At 37.1% G+C, this 24,305-nt stretch overlaps 1 protein-coding gene across 2 annotated transcripts in view; it reads left to right on the forward strand.

The window, feature by feature from the left end:
• The window catches only part of NAV3 (neuron navigator 3), a 247,066-nt gene that overhangs the window by 190,985 nt on the left and 31,776 nt on the right, over window positions 1–24,305 (forward strand). For both annotated transcript variants that reach the window (XM_062492048.1, XM_062492049.1), the window contains exons 16-22: window positions 795–1,283; window positions 7,661–7,702; window positions 10,058–10,218; window positions 12,093–12,281; window positions 14,696–14,748; window positions 19,362–19,385; window positions 21,674–21,751. In XM_062492048.1, the coding sequence (XP_062348032.1) occupies window positions 795–1,283; window positions 7,661–7,702; window positions 10,058–10,218; window positions 12,093–12,281; window positions 14,696–14,748; window positions 19,362–19,385; window positions 21,674–21,751 (1,036 nt within the window). The remainder of the gene's footprint in view (window positions 1–794; window positions 1,284–7,660; window positions 7,703–10,057; window positions 10,219–12,092; window positions 12,282–14,695; window positions 14,749–19,361; window positions 19,386–21,673; window positions 21,752–24,305) is intronic.

Raw genomic sequence — 24,305 nt, forward strand, 5'->3', positions numbered from 1 at the left:
AACGGATTCTTACGTTATTAGACATGCTTACTTTACATCATGATAAGTTTTGCATTTGTTTATCTTTAATTTATAAGCTGTACATTAAGTGCAGTTTAAAATATTTCCAGAAATACATTCAAACATCACATGACCTTTTAGTTCAAATTTTAAGGGACTTGCACTGTATTTTTTCACCATCACCGTAGAATTTTCATATCTGGACTTGCTGGAAGATGTTATGTGAAGTAAACTTTTATCGTTCCTGCCCTTGGAGACAAACTGTGCCCATTTAGCCATGGTGCCGTTTATTCTGTCTGAGTGGTTCCAACATGACTGATGACCACATGACCATCTGTGCAGAAAAACAACGAGAGGGGAATTTTGCACAAATACTTAGATGTTTATTAAACTATGAAGGATTTTGCAAGATGTTGCAATCATTTAAGCAGATTTGAGAAGTGAGGAGTTTAAAAGCTAATGACTTGGGAATGCTTAATTACTGAATTTGGGTGAAAGTGTAATCTGTTTATGAACTAATAAGACAAAAATGTGATTATTTTACCTCTCTCTGGGAGGGTCTCTGTGCAAAGAGCGCATCTGAATAGGAGCGAATAAGAGTGGTTGCCAAAGAAACAAACCATGATTATTGTGAAATGGTGAAGTGAATTGAAATTTGTGCTGTGATTGATCAACTAGGTAGGCGTGATTTTCATAGCAGTAATTAAAAATGTGTAGTTTGGCTCGTAGGATGTTGTGCCATGAATGTTTAATGTGGCTATCAGTTTCTCTAAAGCTATTTGTTTTACATTTAGGTTGTTTGGTGCCAAGGCAAGTGGTAAAGCTGCCTCTGCACCCAGTACTGAAGGTGTGAAACCCACATCGGCAATGCCCAGCCCTAGTACCACATTGGCACGGCAAGGCAGCCTGGAATCGCCATCCTCGGGCACAGGCAGCATGGGCAGTGCAGGTGGGCAAAGTGGTAGCAGCAGCCCCCTCTTCAGTAAACCTTCGGACTTAAATGCAGATGTTGTAAGCTTAAGTCACTCCCTGGCTTCCAGTCCTGCCTCAGTGCACTCTTTCACATCAGGTGGTCTTGTGTGGGCTGCAAACCTGAGCAGCTCTTCAGCGGGCAGTAAGGACACACCAAGTTACCAGTCCATGACTAGCCTTCACACCAGTTCCGAGTCTATTGACCTTCCTCTTAGCCATCATGGCTCTCTCTCTGGACTGACTACAAGCACTCAGGAGGTTCAGAGCCTGCTCATGAGGACTGGCAGCGTCAGATCTACTCTTTCGGAAAGGTGAGCTTGCCTATAGATATAGTGACCACGAAATAAGTGAGAGGCAAAAGGACAGGAGCCAAAATTATAAACCTTCCACCTGTTTTGCTAAAGGGACGCTGTTTAGTTAGCAGCTTAGTCCTTTATGTAAAAAAAGGAAGGAAGAAAAGAGTGAAAGGCATTGTAATGTGGAATCAACTGCCTTTTAAGGTTTTACAAGCACTTTTTCTATCTTTAAGAAATTTTTTTGGTTCCCTTCTTCTGGAGACAAAGGGAGAAAAGAGGGGAAATTGTCTAATTAAAGGCAAGTGTAAACAGCCAACAGGTACATAATGATTCCTACATGCTGGATCCACCTGCTGTCCCAGTATTTGGCAGTTCCAAAGCAAGCAAACCCCCAGCTGTGGAACCCCAGCTTTTCTCCTCCCATTAGCTGGAAGCACAGGCAGAGCTGCTGTGTCCTGGTCTTCAGCTGACCTGTTTGCCTTAAAATACTCAGTCTTGATAAGTTGCTTCTCGCATGGTAATCATTACACAGATTCTTACTGAAGTGCAGTTTCACTGGTAGGGAGACAGTTTACAAGATGAGATCCTTGCTATACTCTCAGTCCTGGCAAGTGCCTAGGACAGACAAAGAAATGCAAGAAAACAATTTTCTGTGTATTTGTCCTATTAAAGAATTTTTTGATATGCAGATATTTTAACATTTAAGTTACATTATACAAAGTGCAGCCAAGCTGGCACAGTTGAACCAAGATTTTTCTTAATTTTTTTTTAAATTTTTTTGGTGAAACATTTATTTGACTTTTGCAGGAGAGAAAAAAAAATTAATCTTTGCAAGGCACTAAGTAATTTCTGTATCCCATGAAAATTTTCAAGATTTGACAGTGAAACTCTTAATCTCACATGAGGACTGTAAAATCAATATTAAATATTTTGTTAGCCTTTGATTCAAAAAAGAAAATTTTACTGAATCTATCAGAAATATTTTAAACTTAGTTGTTTAACAGCAGAAATATTTTAAGGAGAAAAGACCTTTTACATACATCAATTTTTTTGTGCTTTATATAGACTCAGAGATTTTTTGATACCCATCATTTGCATAGAAGGAATTCACTTTCAGTGAGCCAGCATTAAATAAAAATCCTTCTAATCAAAACCTTGAGCAATCTAGATGGAAAATTTTCATAGATTTAATTTTCTTATGTTACATTTATAAGTATTAACTATATCAGCTAAAAATCACACCTCTTATTAATATAATTACAAATTACATTACTATTATATACTAATAAATTATAATATATATTTTAATAATTATAAAGCATATAATGTACTCTTACAATACATAGTGTTGTTAACAATACAGTAGTCATAAATACACTGATACATGAGCAATTTGTAGTTTGCACTGTGCCTTTACTTTTTAAATAGGAATTTGAATTTATGTACTATGAACTGAATATGACAATATTTCTTAAAAGGTCAATTATTAATGCTAAGCTTACAAAATTCTTCAGTGCCACATATACAGATGGTGAGATCAATAGAATGATATGAACAAGTATGAATGTATGCCAAAAATTATATTTAGATGCAGAATCTTAAAACATCACATTTCAAAAACTAATGGCTTGGCAGAAGTTCCTGAGCAGCCCCCACTGCTAATACTTTGTGTTTGTTAAGTGACTTAATTTCAGTGGTTCCAAATACTTTGCCATTGGCAATATTTTTAAGTTTCAGATATGTCCATATGGGGATATTATTATTGAGTCCAGAGAGAGCCATTGTTCATGTTAATCTGGCCTCAAAACAAATATATGTACCTCAAGAAAATGGTGTCATTTGTTGAATTATAGCCCCAACAGGGTTTTACCAGTTTGATTTTTCTGAAAGGTCTGATACAAGTGCTAAGTTTCTAAACCCTTATATATTAAAACTTACATGTAGCAAAATAATTTTTATTTTTTCACAACAAAAGCATTGATTTGCAACGTTGGAGACAGATATGTTTGGCAGCACATTATGTCCTTTTTTTCTTTGCAATCTCATATTTTGAATGCCTTTAACTATAGTAAATATAGCATGACATAGCAAAAAATATTATCTGCAAGGAGGTTTTTTCTTTTTCTTTAAGCTTGTAAAAGACTGAATCAGCAGTCCTTAAAATCACATGTTCTAATATAATGTGGGGACAAAATCAGAAAGACCAAAGTGCATAATGAGGCACAACTAGAAAGCAACATAAAGTCTATGCAGAGAAACTGCAGTACAAACTGGAAGAGAAGAGAGAGCTAATGATAGATGACATAAAATATGGATTTGTTTCATTGAAGCATTAGCTGTAATTTGATGGATATCAGTAATGGCAAGCGTACTAAGAGGAAGTGAAAAGGTAAAAGATATCTTTGGTTTACTGGTCCTGATGAACTTTTCATTTCCCTGCTTCAGACACAGACTGGAAATCCTGCAGTCATTAGAACTGGAGAAAAGTTTTGAAAGGGTCTATGCTGAGGAAGGAGTGAGGAGTAGAGATGGGGTGGAGGGCAAGGGGATTATGCGATGGCCAGCTTGCTTGGAAAAATACAGAAGTTATTAAACAAAATAGGATAAGTAACAGATATCATGGGATTAGTCATTAACAGCCTTTTAAATAATAAAGACCAATTAAATTCATTTGCAGGAAAACATGCTCTCTGGATAGAGGAAAAACAGTAAATAAATGCAATTAAAATCCTGATTTTACTGAAGCTTTAAGTGCTATTCCTGATAACACTTTCGTAAGCAAATGGGGAAAACAAAGGTGCCTGAATAGTTGGTAAAGAGTTACTGAAGATGAGTGATCAAAGGCTTATTAGTTTGAAGGGATATAATAGGACAGGATATATTTGCATAGATAAAAAATGGAAAGTGGGCTAATTTGCAGAACGTGTGTGCAGAGTTGTAGTGGTGTTGCTCAGACAAAGCATTTTTAAAATTAAAATACTGCATATAAGTCTTAGAAAGTAGCTCTCCCATTATACTTTTTAACATTAAGGCTTTAACTTGAGACTTTGGGACATCAAGTTTTAGAAAGGAATATCTGGAAAGAACACAGAAAATGAGAACAAAATCTCAGGGTACATCTACATTTTCTATGAAGTTAAGTTGCCCTTGACTGCCTCCAAAAAAAGAGTCTCTCCACCTTTCATGGAGACGGCAAACCTGCAAGGTCTCTGCTATATTTGCTCCCCTATCCCTCCAGGGATGATTGGATGTTTCCCACAGTTTTCAGGCTACCCACTGAGTGATGGTACAGCATCAACACAGAGCTGCCTGACAACTGAAGTGTCAAAGTTTACTCCAGCGAAATTCTGCATCGTTCAGTGAGATTCTACTGCACTTTAACAACTGGAAATTGACCCAGTAAAAGCAAGCAAAATATTTTCTTTTTTAGAAGGAAAGTAGATTTTGCATCTATCTCAGGTGTTTTGCTGCTTTTGCACTAGGTATATTTAGAAAAGTCTAACTGTGCTGTCGTAGCATTGTAGCTCCCCAAGTGGGAGGACTGTTCTATTTTACCTTACAACACTTTAGAGGGATTAAAAAAATCATGCAGGTACTTATATTCCAAAATAAAAACATCTTCTGGGATTAATTGAAAATATTACTGCTTTAGTTGTAAAATTTTCCAGACGGACGCATCACCAGTAGTTCTTTCAAACCCTTAATTTCTGTTGAGCATTGCAAATTTGTAACTTTCTTCTGCTTGATCCAAAGGACTCAGCAAGGAAGGCATAAGATTGCTGAAATATAGAAATAAACACTGGTCTGATCAGCAGTAATAGCTGCATTTTAAGATTAGCAGAGTAGAAGTGGTTTTTACATGACTAGCTTTATCTGGTTTGCTTTAAAAGAATGTTTAGTTTTGAGCGCTATCAAAATGCCTTGAAATGCACTTAAGCCCTTCAAGAATTTCCATTATTTTAAGTAATCATAATTGATAGTTGTGGTTTTGAGGTGTGAAACAGTGCATCTTGTATCAGATTTTCTTTCTAACCTTATGCAGAAACTCATTTGTAAAACTCATATCGGCTTGGCCAAGCCTATCATGGAGCTCTCTAGTTGTTTCTTAGCTTGCAATAATTTGTTTTATGCCCTAACAGCTCTGAAAGAGTTAGATGTAGCTCAAGGATATGCTTTTTTTGCCTTTTCCCAAGATAACCTCATCACTAAAGGCAGGTAGGAAGATGAGGAATGTAAGGTTTCCTGTAACTTCTCTCATAGAAGTTGCAGTCAATTTCAGCAGTGTAAAATAAACAAAAGAGAATGAGATGCAGTGGGCTTGATAACTTCAGCCTATGTCTTCAGTCCTCTTTCTTCAAGATTGCTTTGTCCAATTTACATGGCAAAGGAAAATATCAGGAAAACTATGATATTCTCATCCTCACTTTTTATTGGTTTTTGTCCATGTATGCGTTGCTTCTTTCAGGAAAGGACTGCCTTTGTTATCATTATCAACTTTAGAGATGTGAGGTGAATTCAGGTCTATTTACCAAAAGCCCAGTTTCTGTGGAAGCAATGAACCCAGCTTTTGGTAGATGAATGATTTCAGGTATTAAAAAGATAAGGGCAGTTATTGATCTGAAGTAATAGTTACATGAGACCATGCCTAATGGTTTCATACAATTATCTGAAATCTAGGAACATCTTTGTAAGCTTTCTTATTTTAAAAACACACAATGAGCATTTGCTACACTCACTTTAACACACTTGCAATAACTCCATGTTTATCCTGAGGAATATTCATCCCTATTTCATTTGATAATTGAATTCAAAAGAGTTTTGGAAAATCCTATGGTCACTCTTAACCTACTTATACAACTGGCACACCTTTTGGCTTGGGGATTGGTTTAAAGGAGCACTGACTCCTTTATTTTTAGATAATGTGCTACAGATTACTTTGAAATACATATATCTCTAAGTGAAAGAAGTATTGGAAAGTATGTTGTTCATTTGGACTTTTAAGTGTTTGCTTAAGAAACTGGTGTTATGATCATGTTTATTCATCTAGAAATTTAGAGGAGGTGCATAAGGGTAAATAAAGGAACATCGAGGCCCCATTTTTCTCTGTGACGAAAAAACAAAGTGAATCATTAATTCAAATTTATGTTGTCTTTTTGCCAGCCATTCTGGGTCTTGTTAGATATGTTGGGAGCAAAATGCTGAAAATACAGTCCTCTGACTGACTCACTTGGACCATGATAAGTGGGCCTGTGCTGAAATACTGCTACTTTTCTCCTTCCATTTGCTTCCTCCAAATGCAGAACAAGGCCCTTTATGAAATGAGTAAAATTATCTGTAAAATTTCCTGGTGGTAAGAGTAGTTGGCTTCCATTCATCCAAGCCCTGATAGCATTGCATTGTCCATGCCAACAGTGTTTACACTGCCTTTATCTACTTGCATCAAGGATACATGACAGTATCATCATCCCCAACACAATAGGAAGCACATTTGATAAGGGTATTGATTGGGTAGCAAGGGTCCTAAATTATCGCTCTTCTTAGAGGAGTGATTATGATGTGTAATACAGAAGCTTTCAAAAGCCATTTTGCAAATTAATCCATATGGCGACACTAAGCTATGTTCTAATGGGAGAAAACTTTGCAATACTTACTCCATGATAACTAATTCAACCCACATCAACCAGAGACAAATTTACCAAGACTTTATGATCAAATGCTCAAATGACACTTGGAAGGAGGGCTAGTGGGTGCCCTTCTAGTGATGTGGTTACATGAGGAAAATTACATCCATATCTTTGGGTGATCAGCCACTCTGACACTGTGTGCAAGAAAATGAAACAACATCACTCTGGTGCCACTTTTCATTGTACTTGCCAATATCAACTTACTATGTGAGCCCCTCAACAACAGAAAGCCAAGAGTCTGAATCTTTAGGACATATTTCTACATGCAGAGCTGTCATTTGGCTTCTGGCAAGGCCATGCTGCCTCTTAGCAGGTGCCACAACCTTCGTTCCTTTTGGAAATCTATTGCCTTACCATAAGCAACTGTGAAAAATAAAGATTCATACTGTGACCATATGATTCTCACACAGATTGCAGAGCAAAGCTGTAGAAAGGCTAGAAATGGTGAAGAAGCACTTCTTTCTGACTTGGACTGTCTCCAAATTACTATTGACCCAGCCCAGAGTATGTCTAGATGAAAAATGAATGTGCTGCAGTCCTTGTCCTATTGTTCCCTCCAATGAGTAAAGGATTTATCATGGAAGTTTAATTTAAAAGCATTAAATGACCTTCTGTTATGCACACAAACCTAGACCTTTAAAATTTGTAATTCTGAACAGTCCTGTTTACTGTATGTCCTTAGGGATTTTTTTTTTTTTGTTTTAACAGCATGCAGCTTGACAGAAATACACTACCCAAAAAGGGATTAAGGTATTTTTTTTTTTTGAGCATGACTGCTGCTTCTCTATTTTCCTGTAACCTTTTCTACACTGCCTTTATTTTTCTTTCTCCTTTTGTTGATGATGTTTATAACAGAGTTCTTGGAATTTCAATTCAAACCAGACAATGTAAATTTTAACAGTGAAATTTTGCTTTCCATGTCTGCCTAAGGAATAAATCTTCTTTTAATATATACCATGGAAAGTAAATACTATTAGGGATCATTTCCTTATCCAATGAATCTTAAAAGGCATTGAATCCTGGAGAGCTTAAAAAGACAGAACAAGATATTTGTGCAGTTCAATAGGACTAATTATTGAAAACACTATGGAGAAAGACAAGGTTTTACAGATGGATCTGACCTGAATGCGTGCAAATACTCCTGCAATTTGAACTGGAGGGCTACTAAAGGGTAGGGCTAGAAAATACTAATTTTACTTTCCGAGGTTTGTAAGTATAAAATGTGTGCTGCTTCATACAGTTTTCTTGGTCCTTATCCAGCAATACACAGAGTCCAACTTTGCTACTAACTCTTCACTAAATTCTGTCTTCATCACAGAAAACAGAATTTATCCACCCTCTTCGCTCTTCTCCATGGTTAAAAGAGTAGATCATTAGGTAACTTAGCTGGTCTCATCAGGCATGGAAGCTCATCTTCCCAATCCAGGAAAACGATTTGGCAAGCAAGCATATATGTGGATTTATGCAGACATTCTGCAGCTTTCCAGTAACTGAAACTACACTGTTAAATCTCGTGAGTTATAAAAAAAATATTTTTGAAATTTTGAGATAGTGCTAAACTGTTTTCACAATAATGCACCTTCTGACCTTCTGCACTAGCTGTTCCTTAATAAGAATTTAGTCAAATTTCCTACCATCACAAACCAATCACTTTGGATTTGGAGAGAATGGAAAAGGTGGAAGACATTAAAGGCATAATGGGGACCCCGTGAGGATATGTTGGGATGATCGAGGTTTGTGGATGTACAGCTGTAATGGTGGCTGAAAGCTGAAAGTGAATTGGAGTGGGAAAGCTGCTTATAGGCACATAAGAATGATCAGTTAGCCCCCCAAAAAAAAAAAATTTAATCCATTTGATTTATTGTGCAGAGATCCCAGTCCAAAAATCAGATCCTGAATTCTCATTTTGGCATCTTTCCAATCTGATAACCACTAACTTTGTTCTCTACCACATTTATAGGCAAAGATAATAGATGTCTTTTTGAAAGGAGAAAGGAAGTAAATATTTAATAAGGACAAGATGGTTTACTGATGTAAAATATATACAAAACCCCAAGCTCAACACAAAAAAATTGCATGTTCATTTAGTCTCTCTAAGCAGAAACACTTGTGCCTCACAAGCCTGAAGCCAGAATATCAAAAGCCCTTTCTGCTCTGCTGTTTTGGGGAACAGTGATGGCTCATGACAGTAGCAAAGAAGGTGTTCATTTCTCAGCAGGATATTGTCTGAATGAAGCAAACTATTTTAGACATTTCTAAAAACAGTCCCTTGATTAAGACCCACACTGTCTGCACATTAATCTTTAATCACTGTCAGAATTGCCCTTCTTCCAGCTCAGCCAAGGCTGGACCAGTGAGTTACCAGTTCTCCCTCTTAGCCCACATGTCAAACTGCTCTTGTTTTATTGGTTTACCATAGGAAGCAGTTGATAATTATTTGATTGCCAAACTTCTTCCTTCCAGAGTACTTGTTTCTGATAATTGTTTATTTTTCCTGTCCCTTTCCCTCCCCTCAGTTTGGGGCAGGACAAAATGCCAGGTAGAATTCAGAGCGGCAGAGAGTATGATCATGAGTAGCTGTCATTACCAATGCAATCTCCTTTTTCAGAATTGTTGATCTGTTTCACTGCTGTTGTCTAATTAGTTGCCCACATGATATGTGACAGATTTCATTTTGTAAGTGGTTACTAACATTCCTTGGCTTCTATTCTGTCAGTTCCCCACCCTAACCATACAGCTTCCAAGCTTTTGCATCAACCTGTACACTTCCTATAGCTTTGAAGTCCTCTTCTGTCAGCTCAGTTGTCTGTCTGCTGTGGTTCATCATCTTGTCTCTTCAAAAGAAGGGAATGATGTTTTGGGTGGGGGAGGGTGGGGGGGGCAGGTAATGAAGAGTAAGGAGGGTTCAAGTCCTGTATGTTTTCTGTTGTAACCCAATGGAAAATTTTGCCTAATTAAATACTCTGGTGATAACCACTTGAGTAGACTTGATGTTTTCCTAGGGTTTTGTTCTATCCAGCTGGTGAAGGGTATTTATGTGACAGCCGTTTCTTTCCAGAACATCCCCTTGTCATTGTCTTGAGCATGTCAGCTGTGGTTTTTCAGGTATACGCCATCATCCCGGCAGACAAGTCAGGAGGAAGGCAAGGAATGGCTACGCTCCCATTCAACTGGAGGCCTGCAAGACACTGGCAGTCAGTCCCCACTTGTTTCTCCTTCGGCTATGTCTTCATCTGCAACTGGAAAATACCACTTTTCCAACCTGGGTAAATGCTGTTTCCCTTCACTGTTTCTTCTCCTCTGTAATAGAACCATAAAATTCAACTGTACATATTTCTTAGTCTGCCAGACTAGATAGTTTATTTTTAACATCTTCATCACCATATTGGTTTACCTCACTAATGAGGGGAAACTCACAGCGTTGTTAATGAAATGGGTCAAGGTACCACCTATTTTGCACAGAGGAAAAAAAAGCACAGATTCTTTATGATTTGACTGAAGGGATAAATTTTGAGGGAGAGCTGGAAATTAGCTTCTAGTTCAAAGTTATTCAACATTTAGGTTTCATAGTCAGTGGGATTCTTTCCATTGATTTTAGTGAATGTCAGAAACTAAACATTGCATTTTTCCTACATATAGGTTTGCTTTGAGACAGATCTTTTCAATGTGTTTCAGTAGCTGGACCTGGCTATAACTACACTGAGTACAATCCAAATCCTAACCTTGAATTCAATATAGTATTTTGGGATGTGAGTCACATTGCATTTTTATTTGATTACATACCAAGATTTAGATTTGGTTCTTCTGAATCTTGTTTCAAATTAATCCAATTCAAGTTGGGGTTTTATATATATATATATATATATATATATATATATATATATATAATTTTAATACATGCTTTAATTCTGAATAAAAACCATACTGCACTTGACACATATCTAGGTTCACAATAAACTTTCTATGGTTTAGACCCTTACTGAGGAATTAGTAACATACTTTGAAGCATTAACACTTCTATCACTCTGTCACAGCTTATGGCATCTGTGCGTTGCAATCACTCAAAAGAAATTTGATCAGACATACACATGTTAGTCTTTATTACATGCTGGAAAAGAAGTTAAGATAAGCTGCTTTTTAAAATGAAATTGGATCCTAATTGGATTCTTGCTAAACAAGCCACTGCTTTGAATTTTTCTCCTGTAGTTTTAGACACAGCTCTTTGTAAGCAGTGTTTTTTCACTATATTATTTTCTGTTTACAATTATCTCTTTTTCTTTTTTGTTCACAGTTCTTGTGAACTCAAAGTAGAGAACAACAAGATCATGGGGTCTAAAATTTGTTTCATTGGCCTTTGCTTTTTTTTAATTTTTCATAGCCCTATGGAATAATTTGCTCTCACAACACAGCTGTTCTGGTAGTTTCTAACTTAGGACACCTTGGATGATCTAAAATAAAACTCCAGACACTGAGGCTGAATTTGGCTAGAGGGTTAAATTTTTCTTCTAGGCATTGAGATTTTATGGTCCAGGGGCACCGTAGCCAGGCTTTCCTTCCTACTGGCAAACAAACATTGCAAAAGCTTAAAGTAGGTTCATCAGTGCTGTTCTTGATTTCAGCCATGTCTGACTACACCTGTTTATTAGGATGAGATTCAGCTGAGACCTGTGCATGAATATTTAACGTAAAATATTGGTAGGTGCTCCTAAAAATCAGAGGATAAATATCTTGCATGTGCAAATAAACTTTGGTCTTAACAGCAGTCAGTAATACAGGTGTATAACAATAAAATACAGATACTGATTAATTAGAAGAGTTTTTTAAATAGTTGTGACCTCTTATTCCTTCTTTAACTTTTGAATCTCCCCCACTGATTTTCTGTCTTGGGCTGCCAAAGGGTGTTCAGACATCAGTGTTAGTGTTACCCCGTGTTTTACAAGATTAATGCCATCCAGCTCCAGTTCCTTTGAGGCCATCTACTCACCTTTTTTTTTGTAGCTTTAAATGTAGGAATAAAAGCCTTCCATTTTCTCAACAGCATGAAGTCCACCTAACAATGCTACTCCTACGTTGCGATTTTGTGCAGAACCAAAATTCACTTAATGGAAATGTGCTTCATTAATAAAGCTTTTTATTCCAGTGAGTCCAACCAACCTATCACAGTTTAACCTTCCTGGACCCAGCATGATGCGTTCAAACAGCATCCCTGCTCAAGACTCTTCTTTTGATCTCTATGATGACTCCCAGCTGTGTGGAAGTGCTACGTCCTTAGAAGAGAGACCACGAGCAATCAGTCATTCAGGTTCATTCAGGGACAGCATGGAAGAAGGTAAGACTGAGTAACTACTTAGATCAGCAAGCATGTCCCAAAATAGATGTCCAAAGCATAGCAAAATTTTAAAATATTTCTTCTGCACCCTGCATCATAGAAACTTAAATGATTTTGTGAAGCTTTTATTAATCCTGTTGAGTTAGACTCACAAGCTTTCCTTGTCCTAAAACATGGAAGGTATTACTTTCATCCAGTAATAACCAATGCTGTATGTATCTCATACAGGTACAAATCCTCTATCAGAAATTTCAGAGAAAAAGAAGCCATTTTTGGAAAATAATTGTTTTTTTCCTCTAAATCTTAAATTTCTGAAGGTGCCTTGACTACTGTGCTTCTGTTTTCTTAGTCTTACTTTTGTGCTTCTTTTTTTTCCCTCCCAAACAGCAGTGCTACTTAGCATCTCCTTTCTTTTGCAGTCATTTAATCTCCCCACTTTCCTACAGCCTCCTACAGCAAACACCATGTGTGAATTTTTGTATTGAAATTCTATAATTTAAACTGACCTCACTATTTTATGCAGATTATTACTGTCTGCGTTCTTAATGCTCTCTGTAACATCTGGAACTTGGTAAATATTGTTTGGTTTTGGGTTTTGCTCCTTTTCATCCACAGAGAACCTGACAACTCCTAATTAAATGCAGTGTAACATTTTCTTATGAATAACATTTCTGGTAAATCTGATTATTTTCAGAATTCCCATGACTCCAAAGTCCTTCCACCCTTTAATGAAACAAAGAAAAGACAACTGAAATTCCATGAAATTCATTTTATAACACTCATTTTGCTTACTGCTAAGTGATGACCATGTCAATTATCTTTATAATACGCAAATAAAAAGAAGTGTTGCCTTAGCCCCAAAGGTCATAGTTATGAGATAAAAGGGGGAAAAAAAGTCCTAGATAAAACAAAAGACAAATAATACTTCTACTTTTTGGTTCCTTTTACTGTATTTTAGAGGATATACCAGGCAGACATCTGGGTATGTAATACTAGCAGTAGGGTGCAGGACAACTCAAGCTGTGAGTTGTCAGCACAGAGAGGATGGCTGACTGCACAGAAGAATATCACATAATTCAAGGACAGAGCTGACTACAGACCCTTTGCTGAGTAGCAGAATTATCAAAGGATACTCTGGAAGAATAATAGAGAAAACAAAGCAATTTATGCATAGAAAAAGAGGTGTTAAATGTAGAATTTCAGTAATGGGTCACCAGTGGGTTTGATGAAAGCTTTTCCATTGGTTCATGTTTCATATCCAGCTGGAGTGGGTAACTGTGATCACCCTGAGTAAATGAAAGTCAATGCAGCAGTAATAAACAGTTTTCAGCAGTTTACAATCATTACCAATTAATGTGAAATTATGCTGTTACAAGGGCAAATGTATTTTAGGATTGAAGCTCTGAGGAAGGCTCAAGTGAAGCAGGGGAAGTAATTCGTAGAGCCACTGTATATGAATGCAGAATGGCAGTTTGGCTGAGACATTTTAACCAAGGACTGAAAACCAAACATACTTGGGAAGCCACTCCATTTCAGTGGTCCGTGTACCACATTTGTATAAATACAAAACTAGATTTTAAAGTCCATTTGGCTAATCCGAATATTTTTATAGTGTCTGTTTTCTGTATAAAGGTATTTGTGTTCAAGCAAAACTTTTTTTTAGTCAAAGCCTGGCAAGTTATATGTATGAAAAAAATTTCTTGTGAAACAAAAATAAAAAGATGTAATTAAATAAATTATCATCTTTGAAATTATCTGGAGGTATAGCCTTTCTCAGGAGAGTCATCAGAAGAAGAAAGGTGGCTTTTTTTACAGTTTTAGTCTTCGTTTGCTCTTTCCAGAGAGGCCAGGAACCTAATTTCGTAAAGTGCAGCCCTGCAACATTCACTCAATGTTCTTGAGGCTGATTCCACTGAGGATTGGAGGAAATATGGCACAGTCCTTCAGAGTTACCCCTTCCCATAGACTACAACTGCACAGGTCAACATTGCTGAGGGAAGACTGGGAGCTCACCCCATGGAGTATGAACTGTTTCCCAAATCTTAGTCTCTTACTAAAGTAGTTTCTCATCTTAGGACAGGTCTGTAAACAGCTTAATTTCTCATTTCTCTGAAGAGTGCAATTATCAAGTGGTTTCTTGTCAAAGCAACAAAGTTGATGCTTGGTTTGCTGATAATAATACAAAATGTCATTGGCTCACTCTCCTGCCCCATACAAAGGAAAATGTTTTTTCTGTATAGTTCAGTCTTTCTAAATGCAGGGAAACCTATCAATAGCTATTTTATACTGATAGCTCATAATTGCTCTTTGTGGAAAATTGGTTCTCATTTTAAAAATTTGTTTACATATTGAGCTGCATGGAGGGAAGTTTTATGTTTTAATCAATATTTCATGTTATTTTCCTTTTTTTAAAGTACATGGGTCCTCATTATCACTTGTCTCGAGCACATCTTCTCTCTACTCTACGGTGAGTATCGATATTTAGAAAAAAGTTCTGCCTGCCTCTGTTCTCGTTCATTTTTCATGAAAATTTCAGTACTTTGAGATCTAGAAGAATTTGAATTTTACTGCAGTAAAGTAGGAGTGTTTTTTTTCAGCTTTGTACAATTGCATATTATTTTAGAAAATGTTCTTTTCACCTTTTTATGTGAATTGCTTATAAATGTTTAAAATCACCCAGTATATATTTTGAAAGCTAAAAAAAGGTGAAAGTCTAAGATTGTCTTTTATGCTGTTGTAGTTCACCATTTTAAGTACTTATGCTTACTTTCTTCTAGTGCACAACTTAGAAAATTATTTATATCCTGGCACTGTTTGAGGTAAACTTGAAAACCACAAGATTGCCTTAGGGTAAGGGAGATGCAGTTTGGAATTTAGGTGTCTACTGGTTTTTCTTGCAAGTGACAGCCTTTAAATGCAAAGACAAAATTTACAGTTATTTACAAAGAGAAAAATAACTTTATAAAATTTTAATATTTGTTAGTTAGGTTAATTAGATTGAGTAATAGCTGATTCTGTCTCCAGAAGTTGTTCTTGGTTTGACTTTTTTCCTCTATTTTAGTGTTTGTTTTTTGTTTGGTTGGTTTTTTTTAAATCTTATGGCGGGGGGGTTAAATATATTTTGCATAATTTATTGCTTCAGTTGCTCTACTAACAAGAAATCATCCATAGGGGAGTAGTTGAACATGTTTGGATGTTCCCTTGCTGATACATACCAGTTGTCTTGCAACCTCCTCACTGACTACAATTACATGCTGCAGCACCCCCTTTTCACAGGAGAGCAACTCACTCACCTGCTTTCATCCCATTCATTTGTGAATAATGTGTGTCCTCTCCACATGTCCAGATGTTGAATAGTGTCAGCTGACGTTCCAGAGATGGACTCCCCTACCCAGACCCAGCACCACTTCTTGCCTAGGAATACCAAGCTCGTGCAGTTTGATGCATTTGTAGCATGTGATAGCTCTGTCTCAATGCTAAACTCATGTTAGCTTGAAAAGGATGTTATATCCCTGCACAATGGTGCCTCTCCTAGTTCAGTTTAATCATACAAAGGTTCATACAAGGGCATATCTAAAACATCAAGTAAGCATGCCTTGGGTTTTTACAGGCCTTAAACTGCAAGTTGCAAGTCATTCCAGTCCTGACCAGTCCTGAATTATTTGGAAGTGGGAGAGGGGAGGTGAAAGTGGGTGGTGTGAAATGTATATATAGACTGGCTACACATGAGACATGGCTAACCTTCAGAGTTAAGCTTCTCACTTATGTTTTGGTGGTTGGAAAAAATCTCTAGAACTAATTCCCCATCTGTGAGATACTTGAAACCAGTTTGCATGCAAAGGTGCGTCAAAAATTATAACTCAAGTTTTGCTGTCAAATTTTAGAAGAATGTTATGAAGCTGCTGGATTTAAAAAATCAAGTTATAAAGTGACACAGGATGTTTTCAGCACCCAGTAAGTGAGAAACTCTGAAATATCTGTGTCCTGATGTTGTGTAAGCAAGAATTTACAAATACTTGCTATTCATATAGCCTGTTATCTTTCAACAGAGCATCATGGAAATATTAACTAAACCCCATGATAGTAAAGAATGGTATTTTTCCTGCAAAATAAACTTTAAGCTCTTTACCCAGGTTCATACCATAAATATCCTCTGACTGTGAATTCACATTGCAGCTGAGCCCCTCTCCTTAAGTAATGGATTAGGTAGGCAAGATAAGAGAAGCTGCAGAAAAATCTGAAAAGGGCCAGAAAGAAATTGGTATGAAAAAATTACTAGGATTGACTTTTAGCAAAGATTTTTGATCTGAATTTCTTCTGCGTGAGCCCCCTGTGAAAATTGTTTAAATTTTTCAGCAATTAAAGAAAAGATGATGCACAAGTGGAGCATAGGAACATGAAAAGTTTAACACTCAGTATCACATCAGCTGAGTGAAGAGAGCAATGGGATAGTTTCACAGGGTTATCTCAATTAAATGTATTTATCAGATTTCTCAACCATTATATTAAGCCTTAGTGATGTTGTTTTTTGTGACTTAATCACTGGAGAAATTCAGACAAAGTACTAAATGAAGATCAAGACCTTCATGGGTAATTACCAGAGGATAGTTGAAAATCTTCAAGTTATTCTCTGAATATTGTTTCTTTGAGAATTATTAATATGAGATTCAGAAGAGGCATTTCATTATTTTCTGCCATTGAATAAGTCCAGTGACACAGTAATTCTGCATTCACTACTATTTTCTGTATATTTTGGCTTTCTTCTTGACTCACATTTGAGTTTTCAGGACTTAACTTGCATTGACTGGAAATCTAGCTTGTAAAGACATGCATGTACAAGAGACGTCCGTTTTGTTTCACAGAAAAACATGCCATGTATCAGATGTAATAAAGTGGTTCAGTTTTGGCAGTGAATATATTTAAACCTGTAAGTAATTGAAAAAACTGTGATGGATTGTCTCCTGTTTCAATTGCCTCCTGCTCAGTAGGTGAAACACTTACATTTTCACATATTTAGTTAATTGCCAATTCCTCACGCAGGCTCTCAGCATCAGCCACACTTTGACTCCCTAGGCTTCATTGATTGTACTGAGCCATGCTCAGAGGAGTTGTGTAAGGACATGTCATTTCTACCTCAATATTCTGAGACTTCAAAAAAAGAAAAAATAATCCTTGCAAGGATGGGATGCATGCATATGATGGAGAAGTAGAGTGAGAATTTTTTTTCATTTCAGAGCCTATTGGAATACTGTCTGAGTCCTGGGTTGCAATTGTGTGAGCATGAACTTAAGTAAAAGGTGCTCAGATGTATTTGGTTGTCAGATTCAATTTTATAAGCTGATAGTATGTCAAAAATCCTGGTCTTTCTCATTCATTTACTTCCTTCACTGCCCACAAAATCTGACTTGAGGGAGCCATCTCTCTGAGCTCAGGGTGAGGCAACACTTCCTTGTGCATCAAGGGAGCTGGCTGGTAACAACATGTAGCAATGCCTTCACCAGCAGGTTTTGTGGTCCAAGGATAAGTGCCATGTCCCCACATGGTAGTTTCGGGAAAAGGTCACCAAACCAATTTTTTTTGCTTTTGTTGTCACAAGAGGAATCATAAGGGGACATCATCACCTCAATACCTTTGTGACTCTCCATACACTACATATTTGATGCAACAATTTTCATTTTTTTTTCTGGGCAGATCTCCTTTGTGCAAACATATATCAGACAGTTAGTGTGTTACAGTATGTGTGTTACATCAGTGCTGGAAAAAAATCTCATTATACTAAATTATTCTCACATAGTGATGTGTCAGGTATTAGAGTAGTTTCAGCCAAAAGCATTTCTCAGTGTTGCCAATGTAAATATCATAGCATCACAGTCTGTTTAGTGACTGCTAACAGATGAGCATGTATGGAAAAAAGAAAAAAAAAAAACAAACAAAAAAACCCCAACAACATTTCTATTGTAAATCATTAGAATCCTGACAACCCAAAATCAATGCCTAATACAGGCCCGAAATCAGCTATACTAATTTGTGGTAACATAGAATAGAACAGTTCAATGCCATAGAATTTTCTGAAGAACCCTTACCTTGGGTTTTCTTAGTGTTTCTAGTGTCATTTATAGATAATTCTTCTACCTACATTTTCATTTTACTGCTTACTTCTCTTCCAGATGATGTAGACTGCTTCTCTGAACATGGGCCACTTCAGATCATAGGGTGGATTGATTTCCAGTACATTAACTGGGTCCTGTTTTATGTTATGAAGGGGTTCCTTCCTCATGGCATGCCATTCTTTTCATTTGAATCCCACTGAAGCAAGGTTTATCCATCCACCAAATGTTTCCTGACAAGGACTAATCCAATGCTTAGAAACTGAATGGTTTTCAAATGTTTGCCTTGCAGTGGTTTATTTCCTTAGCTTCTTGAAAAAGACTGCTGTGTAAAAAGCTTCACTATATGACACAATTATTACAATTATTAAATTATAAATTATTAAATAATATCAGCAAGTTTAATTGAAAACTTTAAAATACCTTGATAGCCCTTAATAATCTGGCCAGTATTCTGTATGGAAGAAATTACATTAAAGTGCAAGTTCCCCTTACCTTTCCCAATGTATGTTTTACAGGTATTCTGTCAGCTTCTCTTATCAGGGATTACTTATTATCATATTAGGAACATTTCTTTGTATGCAGTAAAAAAAATATAAATCCAGGAGCCCTAATAATTATTGCAGCATAAACGGGTTTTTTTTTGTGTCAGACTAAGGTCCATTAAGTGAGAGCATAGTAAATTTTTGTTTGTATCTTAGAAATGTAGCTGCAGTTTCTGCAGTTCTGGTCCTGCTCTCCCTTTCTCCACCATTCCGTTTTGTCAGTATGCTGGCAAGCTCTTTGGGGTTTCAGCTGGAGCCTTGCCTAGCAAGTTGAAAAGAGTTTCATTTTTTGTTTTTCCTGGATATCTTTCTTAAATGGAGTGGGTGTGTGAAGCTATTAATTTCACTTCAGTGTAGCTGGCTTTTATGTTCTATTACTGCAATTATGTTGCACACTGATTCTAAGCCATTTCTTCATTTTCTTCCAGGCAGAAGAAAAGGCACATTCAGAGGTAAGAACTTTCCTTCATATTTATAATTCTGTGTTGCCTTACATTATTTCATAGTTTTCTGTTTACCTGCTTTGGCTAAGCTGTGTAGTTGGTGGGGAAAATACACCCTGTGTCTTTGAATCACATTTAAGTATTGGTGAGAACGTGGTGCAGCTTTCAGTGTACTAGAAGGTGTTTCCTTAGCATTATGCTGAAGAAAGCCTCCTGGCTGTCATTCTGAAAAGATGAAAAGATGGGTGTTGAGTGGAGGAGTTCAGATAGGTCTGATTGCAGACTTAATACCACTCTGTGCAGGATCTAAGGGATTGTGCAATTCAAGGTAAGGTGCTGCCTTTCAGGAGGAAAAATACTTCAAATGATCGCTTTGAACTTCTCTCCCTCACTGTTTGCATTATATTAAATTTCTGAAACTGACCACTTTGATGGATTTCAGAGCAATGCAGATTGATTTCAGATATAAATCAAATTTGACATGGAAAATAGCTTCTTTCTCCTCACAGTCTATAAGAATGGGAGACAAGCCTGGGTCAGCAGCTGGATACAATTACAGCCTTTCTCAAAATGAAGTCCTGGTTGTATTAAAAGGGCACCAAAGAGTAGCAGCAATAAAATACGGCACCAAGGGGTGCATTTCCACTTCACAGAGCTGCATGCCTTCCAACTCCTGCATTTATGCTGCTCCTATTTTTACTGTTCTAATCAAAGAAAAATTCAACAAAAATATATTCTGTGGAAATTGAACAAATAAACATATCCTTTCCTCCTTGCTGCAGTATATTTCAGTATAATTTTGTCTGAGCTCACATTTCTTAAAGTTAAAACAAAGGAGCTAATGAGGCATGCTATAGCTCAGTAGTGCAAATTACAATTCCTCATTTTATTGCCTTTATATAGGGCTGTACATAGAGATGAAACAGCATTTCTTTCCTATGTGTTTCTACATGATGTTTTCTCAGTATCTGGGTCTGCTTGAGATGCTCTTACAGGAGATGTTGAACAGTGCTTCATGAGACCTACCTTGCAATAATGTAATGAAACTGTAGCTTAAGCTGGAATGTCAAATAATTGCATTTAAAAACCTAAGAGAGAACTTGGAAAAATTAAAGGGTCAGTCCAGGATGGAGAACAGCTTGATATTCTGCCCGTGTTGCACTGAACTAGTGTAAATGACTGAGCTGTTTTTGTGTTATACAGGAACATGTTCATGTTTCTTGTGCAATATTTCTGGTTGGTTTTCATGGGAGTCATAAAACTAAAGTACTGTAATAGTCTTTATTAGTGACTGTTACATGTTCCTTTTCCTAGGTTAGTTTTACCCATTTTACTTCTCTAGTCTGGAATAGTTTGTCTGAATATGAAAGGGTCTTCAAAGTGAAACTCCATGCTGTGCTTGATTTCAATGCAATGCCCCGAAGTCCCTGTAAGATCTCAAATAGGGTTAAATGAGCTTAAAATTCTGTGCAAGCTTCATGCTAGGTACCTACCCTAGCTGAAATAGAAACAGATATTTTTCTTAAGGATTCTGTTTTTCATTAAAGGATAAAGGAGTCTTGAGTTTATTTTCATGTCAACGAACACATTTAAAGCTACATATCTTTTTTTTTTTTTTTTTTTAGGTTGGCAAGCAAGTTTTTGAACACCATATGCAGTTTAAAGAGGTTGCATTGTTTGAATTTCAGGAACTGTAGGAAGCATGTTTTAGAGAAAAAAAATACTACTTTACCTCACCTAATTTTAGACATCTATAAAGAAAAAAACTGTGTCTGAAGTAGCCATCAAAGACTTCTTCATGCCAGGCAGCGTGAGAGTGATATTTTTCAAGTTATCTTAGTGTAATGTAGACCTTCAACATATGTTGGCTGCATCATGTCTACAGTCAGGCACAGTGAACCTCACCCAAATGCACTCATGTTTCAAAACCTCAGGCCACATCCAGGGCAGCTCTCCTTGATTGCACTAAGCATATGTTTGGAATTTATGGGATTTGGTAAAAGCCCACGACATTTCCCTTGCAAAAGAGGATAGTACATACAAAGTAATTAAACATTTGCCCAAACATGCTCCCTTAACTGGAACCCTGGCTCATACGCTGACTGGTTGAGTGCTGGAAAACAGTTGGAGCAACACTAAGTGACAACCGTTACTAATTTGCGTTTCTGGATAGTTCTGAGATTAAAATCTAAAGCTAAGACATTGTAATCCTCTTGGTGGTCTCTCAAGAAAACATAGAAAATAACCACAGCAACAAATAATTGTGAAATACTGACAGCAGTCTGTTGTTTCTCCAGCAAATTCAGAAACTACGGAGAGAGTTGGTTGCATCACAAGAGAAAGTTGCTACCCTTACTTCTCAGCTTTCAGCAAATGTAAGTATTTTTTGCTAGTGATGATAAGTAGTATCATACATTATCAATAGCTCTTAACACATAGTCTTATTTACTTATTTGGTTTTTTTTTTCCAAGTTAATGATTTCATTAAACTTCTAAATTGCCCCAGCTTCAAGTAGAAGAACTCTTGTGGAAATGGAAAGTGGACAGTGGAAATTGAGAGTTTCCACACTGTGGATGTGACAGTCCTATCTTGTTCAGTTTCACCCTTTTCTCAGAATCACTTATAAAAAAAGGCCAAAAGTAAGGAGACACAACCAAAGAAAGACATTATTTGCATATTCTAATAGAATTCATTAGAGTTTCATTTTACAAAGACAAACCCTGAAAGATGCAGTCAGGTGTGAAGGGAAACACAGTGTACATGTGTATATAGAATTTATATGCTACAAAAATAGTGCTGATATATAACTAATTAAAACTGGGCTATTTCATGGAGAGCTTCCTGGTGTTTCCTCCAGTTGACATATATTGCTAATACGAGTTATGGAACATGTTATCTGAAAATAATGTCAGATACAGAATGCGAGTCTATACAGTCCTGTCTGGTTGTTGTGGTTTCAAGTGAATTTACTGAACGATCTAGTATTGTGATTTTTAAATGCAGTTCAGGCTATAGTTATGATTACTACTGTGAGGGAAATATGGAAATATGCTGTTAGAAGAATGTATCATTTTTCAGTTCAGGAAAGCAGTTTCCTGATATCTTGGGCAGCCCATAGAGTGCATCTCTTTGAAGTGTAGGTGTCCTGAATATTTAGATTCATAAATACTGCTGATTTTAAAGAAATTATTTCATATTGTGAGAAAACAGTCTCTAGCTCTGTGAAAGCTGCTTGTTCATGTGTGACTTCTACACATGAAAATGTGGAAGAGTTATGCTTAGCACTTTCTTCTCTGTTCAGATGGTTGCAGAGCACCTGTGGGTATTTGTACCTCTGTAGCAGGGTAGGTTGCCAGACTCTACTGGTGCTGAGAATGGACTAGTGGAACAGATGATGTGGTGTAGAGGAGATTAATCCCTCTGCAGACAGCCCTGCAAGGGCCACCTGGAACCTCCTTTGAGATAAGAAAAACTACTTGCTTAGAATGACTCATGTTAGAAAAATGCAAGCTCTTCTTCTTATCTTTTTAGAATATTATTGGTTAGGTTTGGTTCTTTATAATTGGTTGTCCCAAACAAAGAAAGATAATGTAGTTGGCCAAAATGTGTTAACCCTGTTTTCCATTGGTTTACTTGTGATCCCCCCAAACTCTATAAAAGTACATGTGTGATCCCCCATCGTTGGATTTGTAGCCTGACCCCTTCAGGGACGATAATAAAGCCTGTGGGAAAAGTCTGAGCTGCTCTTCTGGTCTTTTTATGCCGGCTGGAAACTACAGGTTTCTGTGAGAAACCATGAAACTGAGTGCCTGAAAGGCCAGCACTCACAGACCTTGTAACTTTTCCCTGCCCAACAACAACAGGGCAGGGGACACAACCAAAAGTTACAATGTGGGACATTGCAATGTTTGTAAATTGAAAATCTGGATTCTGAGTTGGGTTATTCATTTGAGAATGTGTAGCTAGAACAACCAGCATATCTATATTGGGTATGGGGTTCCTTCACTCACATGTTTTAGACACTGACCTTCATCTTTGCCAGTTTGGGCAGTTCTTCATTCACCTATCCTGAGAGCAATGAACTAAAACCCACACTGTGAGGTCAGAAGAGCTAAATTAGCATGCTTTGGGTAGGTGTATTTGCTAGTGAGTTCATTTTTCTCTACAGGGCACTTTTCTTTCCACCACAAATCCAGAGGTGCAAGCAGCTCTGCATGGAAATGGGGAGCACAGGGAGGTGATCCTTGGCTGGCCTTGTGACAGAGCACAATCACAGACGTGCTCACATCCACTCTGAGTGCCCTGGTGTTATCCAGAGGAGTTATCTTTATTCCAGCAAGCCCCTGATTTAATGAATTATTTGTCTGCCTACAGTCAGAAGTTGGACTAGATGATCATTAAACATCCCTTGCATCCCAAAACTTTTCATGATTCTAAGTAGAAGTGTCATATCAGTAAAGCTAAATTGTTTGTCTTTGGTGGGTTAGTGCTCAGTGCCTGTTCCAGGTGATAACTCAAGCCCCTGGTACCACTCCTCTTTTTACTCTGCAGGCAGAAAAAGAGTTTTCCCTTCTCTCCTTCCACTGGCTCAGAACAGAAAACACCAGCATATTCTTTCTAACTGCTGTGTTGAAAGGGAGAGCTGAAAGATTACTGAGTCTCCATCACTTTTCAGTCAACCCAGAAATGTTGTAGTCTATAACACAACAACAAGTGCAGTAAGGTGAAGATGTCAGAGTATTCTCTGCAGCTGAGGAAATGAAGCCATTGTCTTTTTTTTTTTTTTTTGTTTGGACAAACTGTGTCCAATCTCTCCTCAGTCTTATTTGGAAGTCTTCCATATACCTCTGGCCAATGTGTCTTTCTATTAAATAAACACCATACAGGATAACTTCTAATAACATTATTTATTCTAGACAAATTGTCAA

The sequence above is a fragment of the Cinclus cinclus genome, chromosome 4, assembly GCF_963662255.1.
Source record: "Cinclus cinclus chromosome 4, bCinCin1.1, whole genome shotgun sequence".
NCBI lineage: Eukaryota > Metazoa > Chordata > Aves > Passeriformes > Cinclidae > Cinclus > Cinclus cinclus.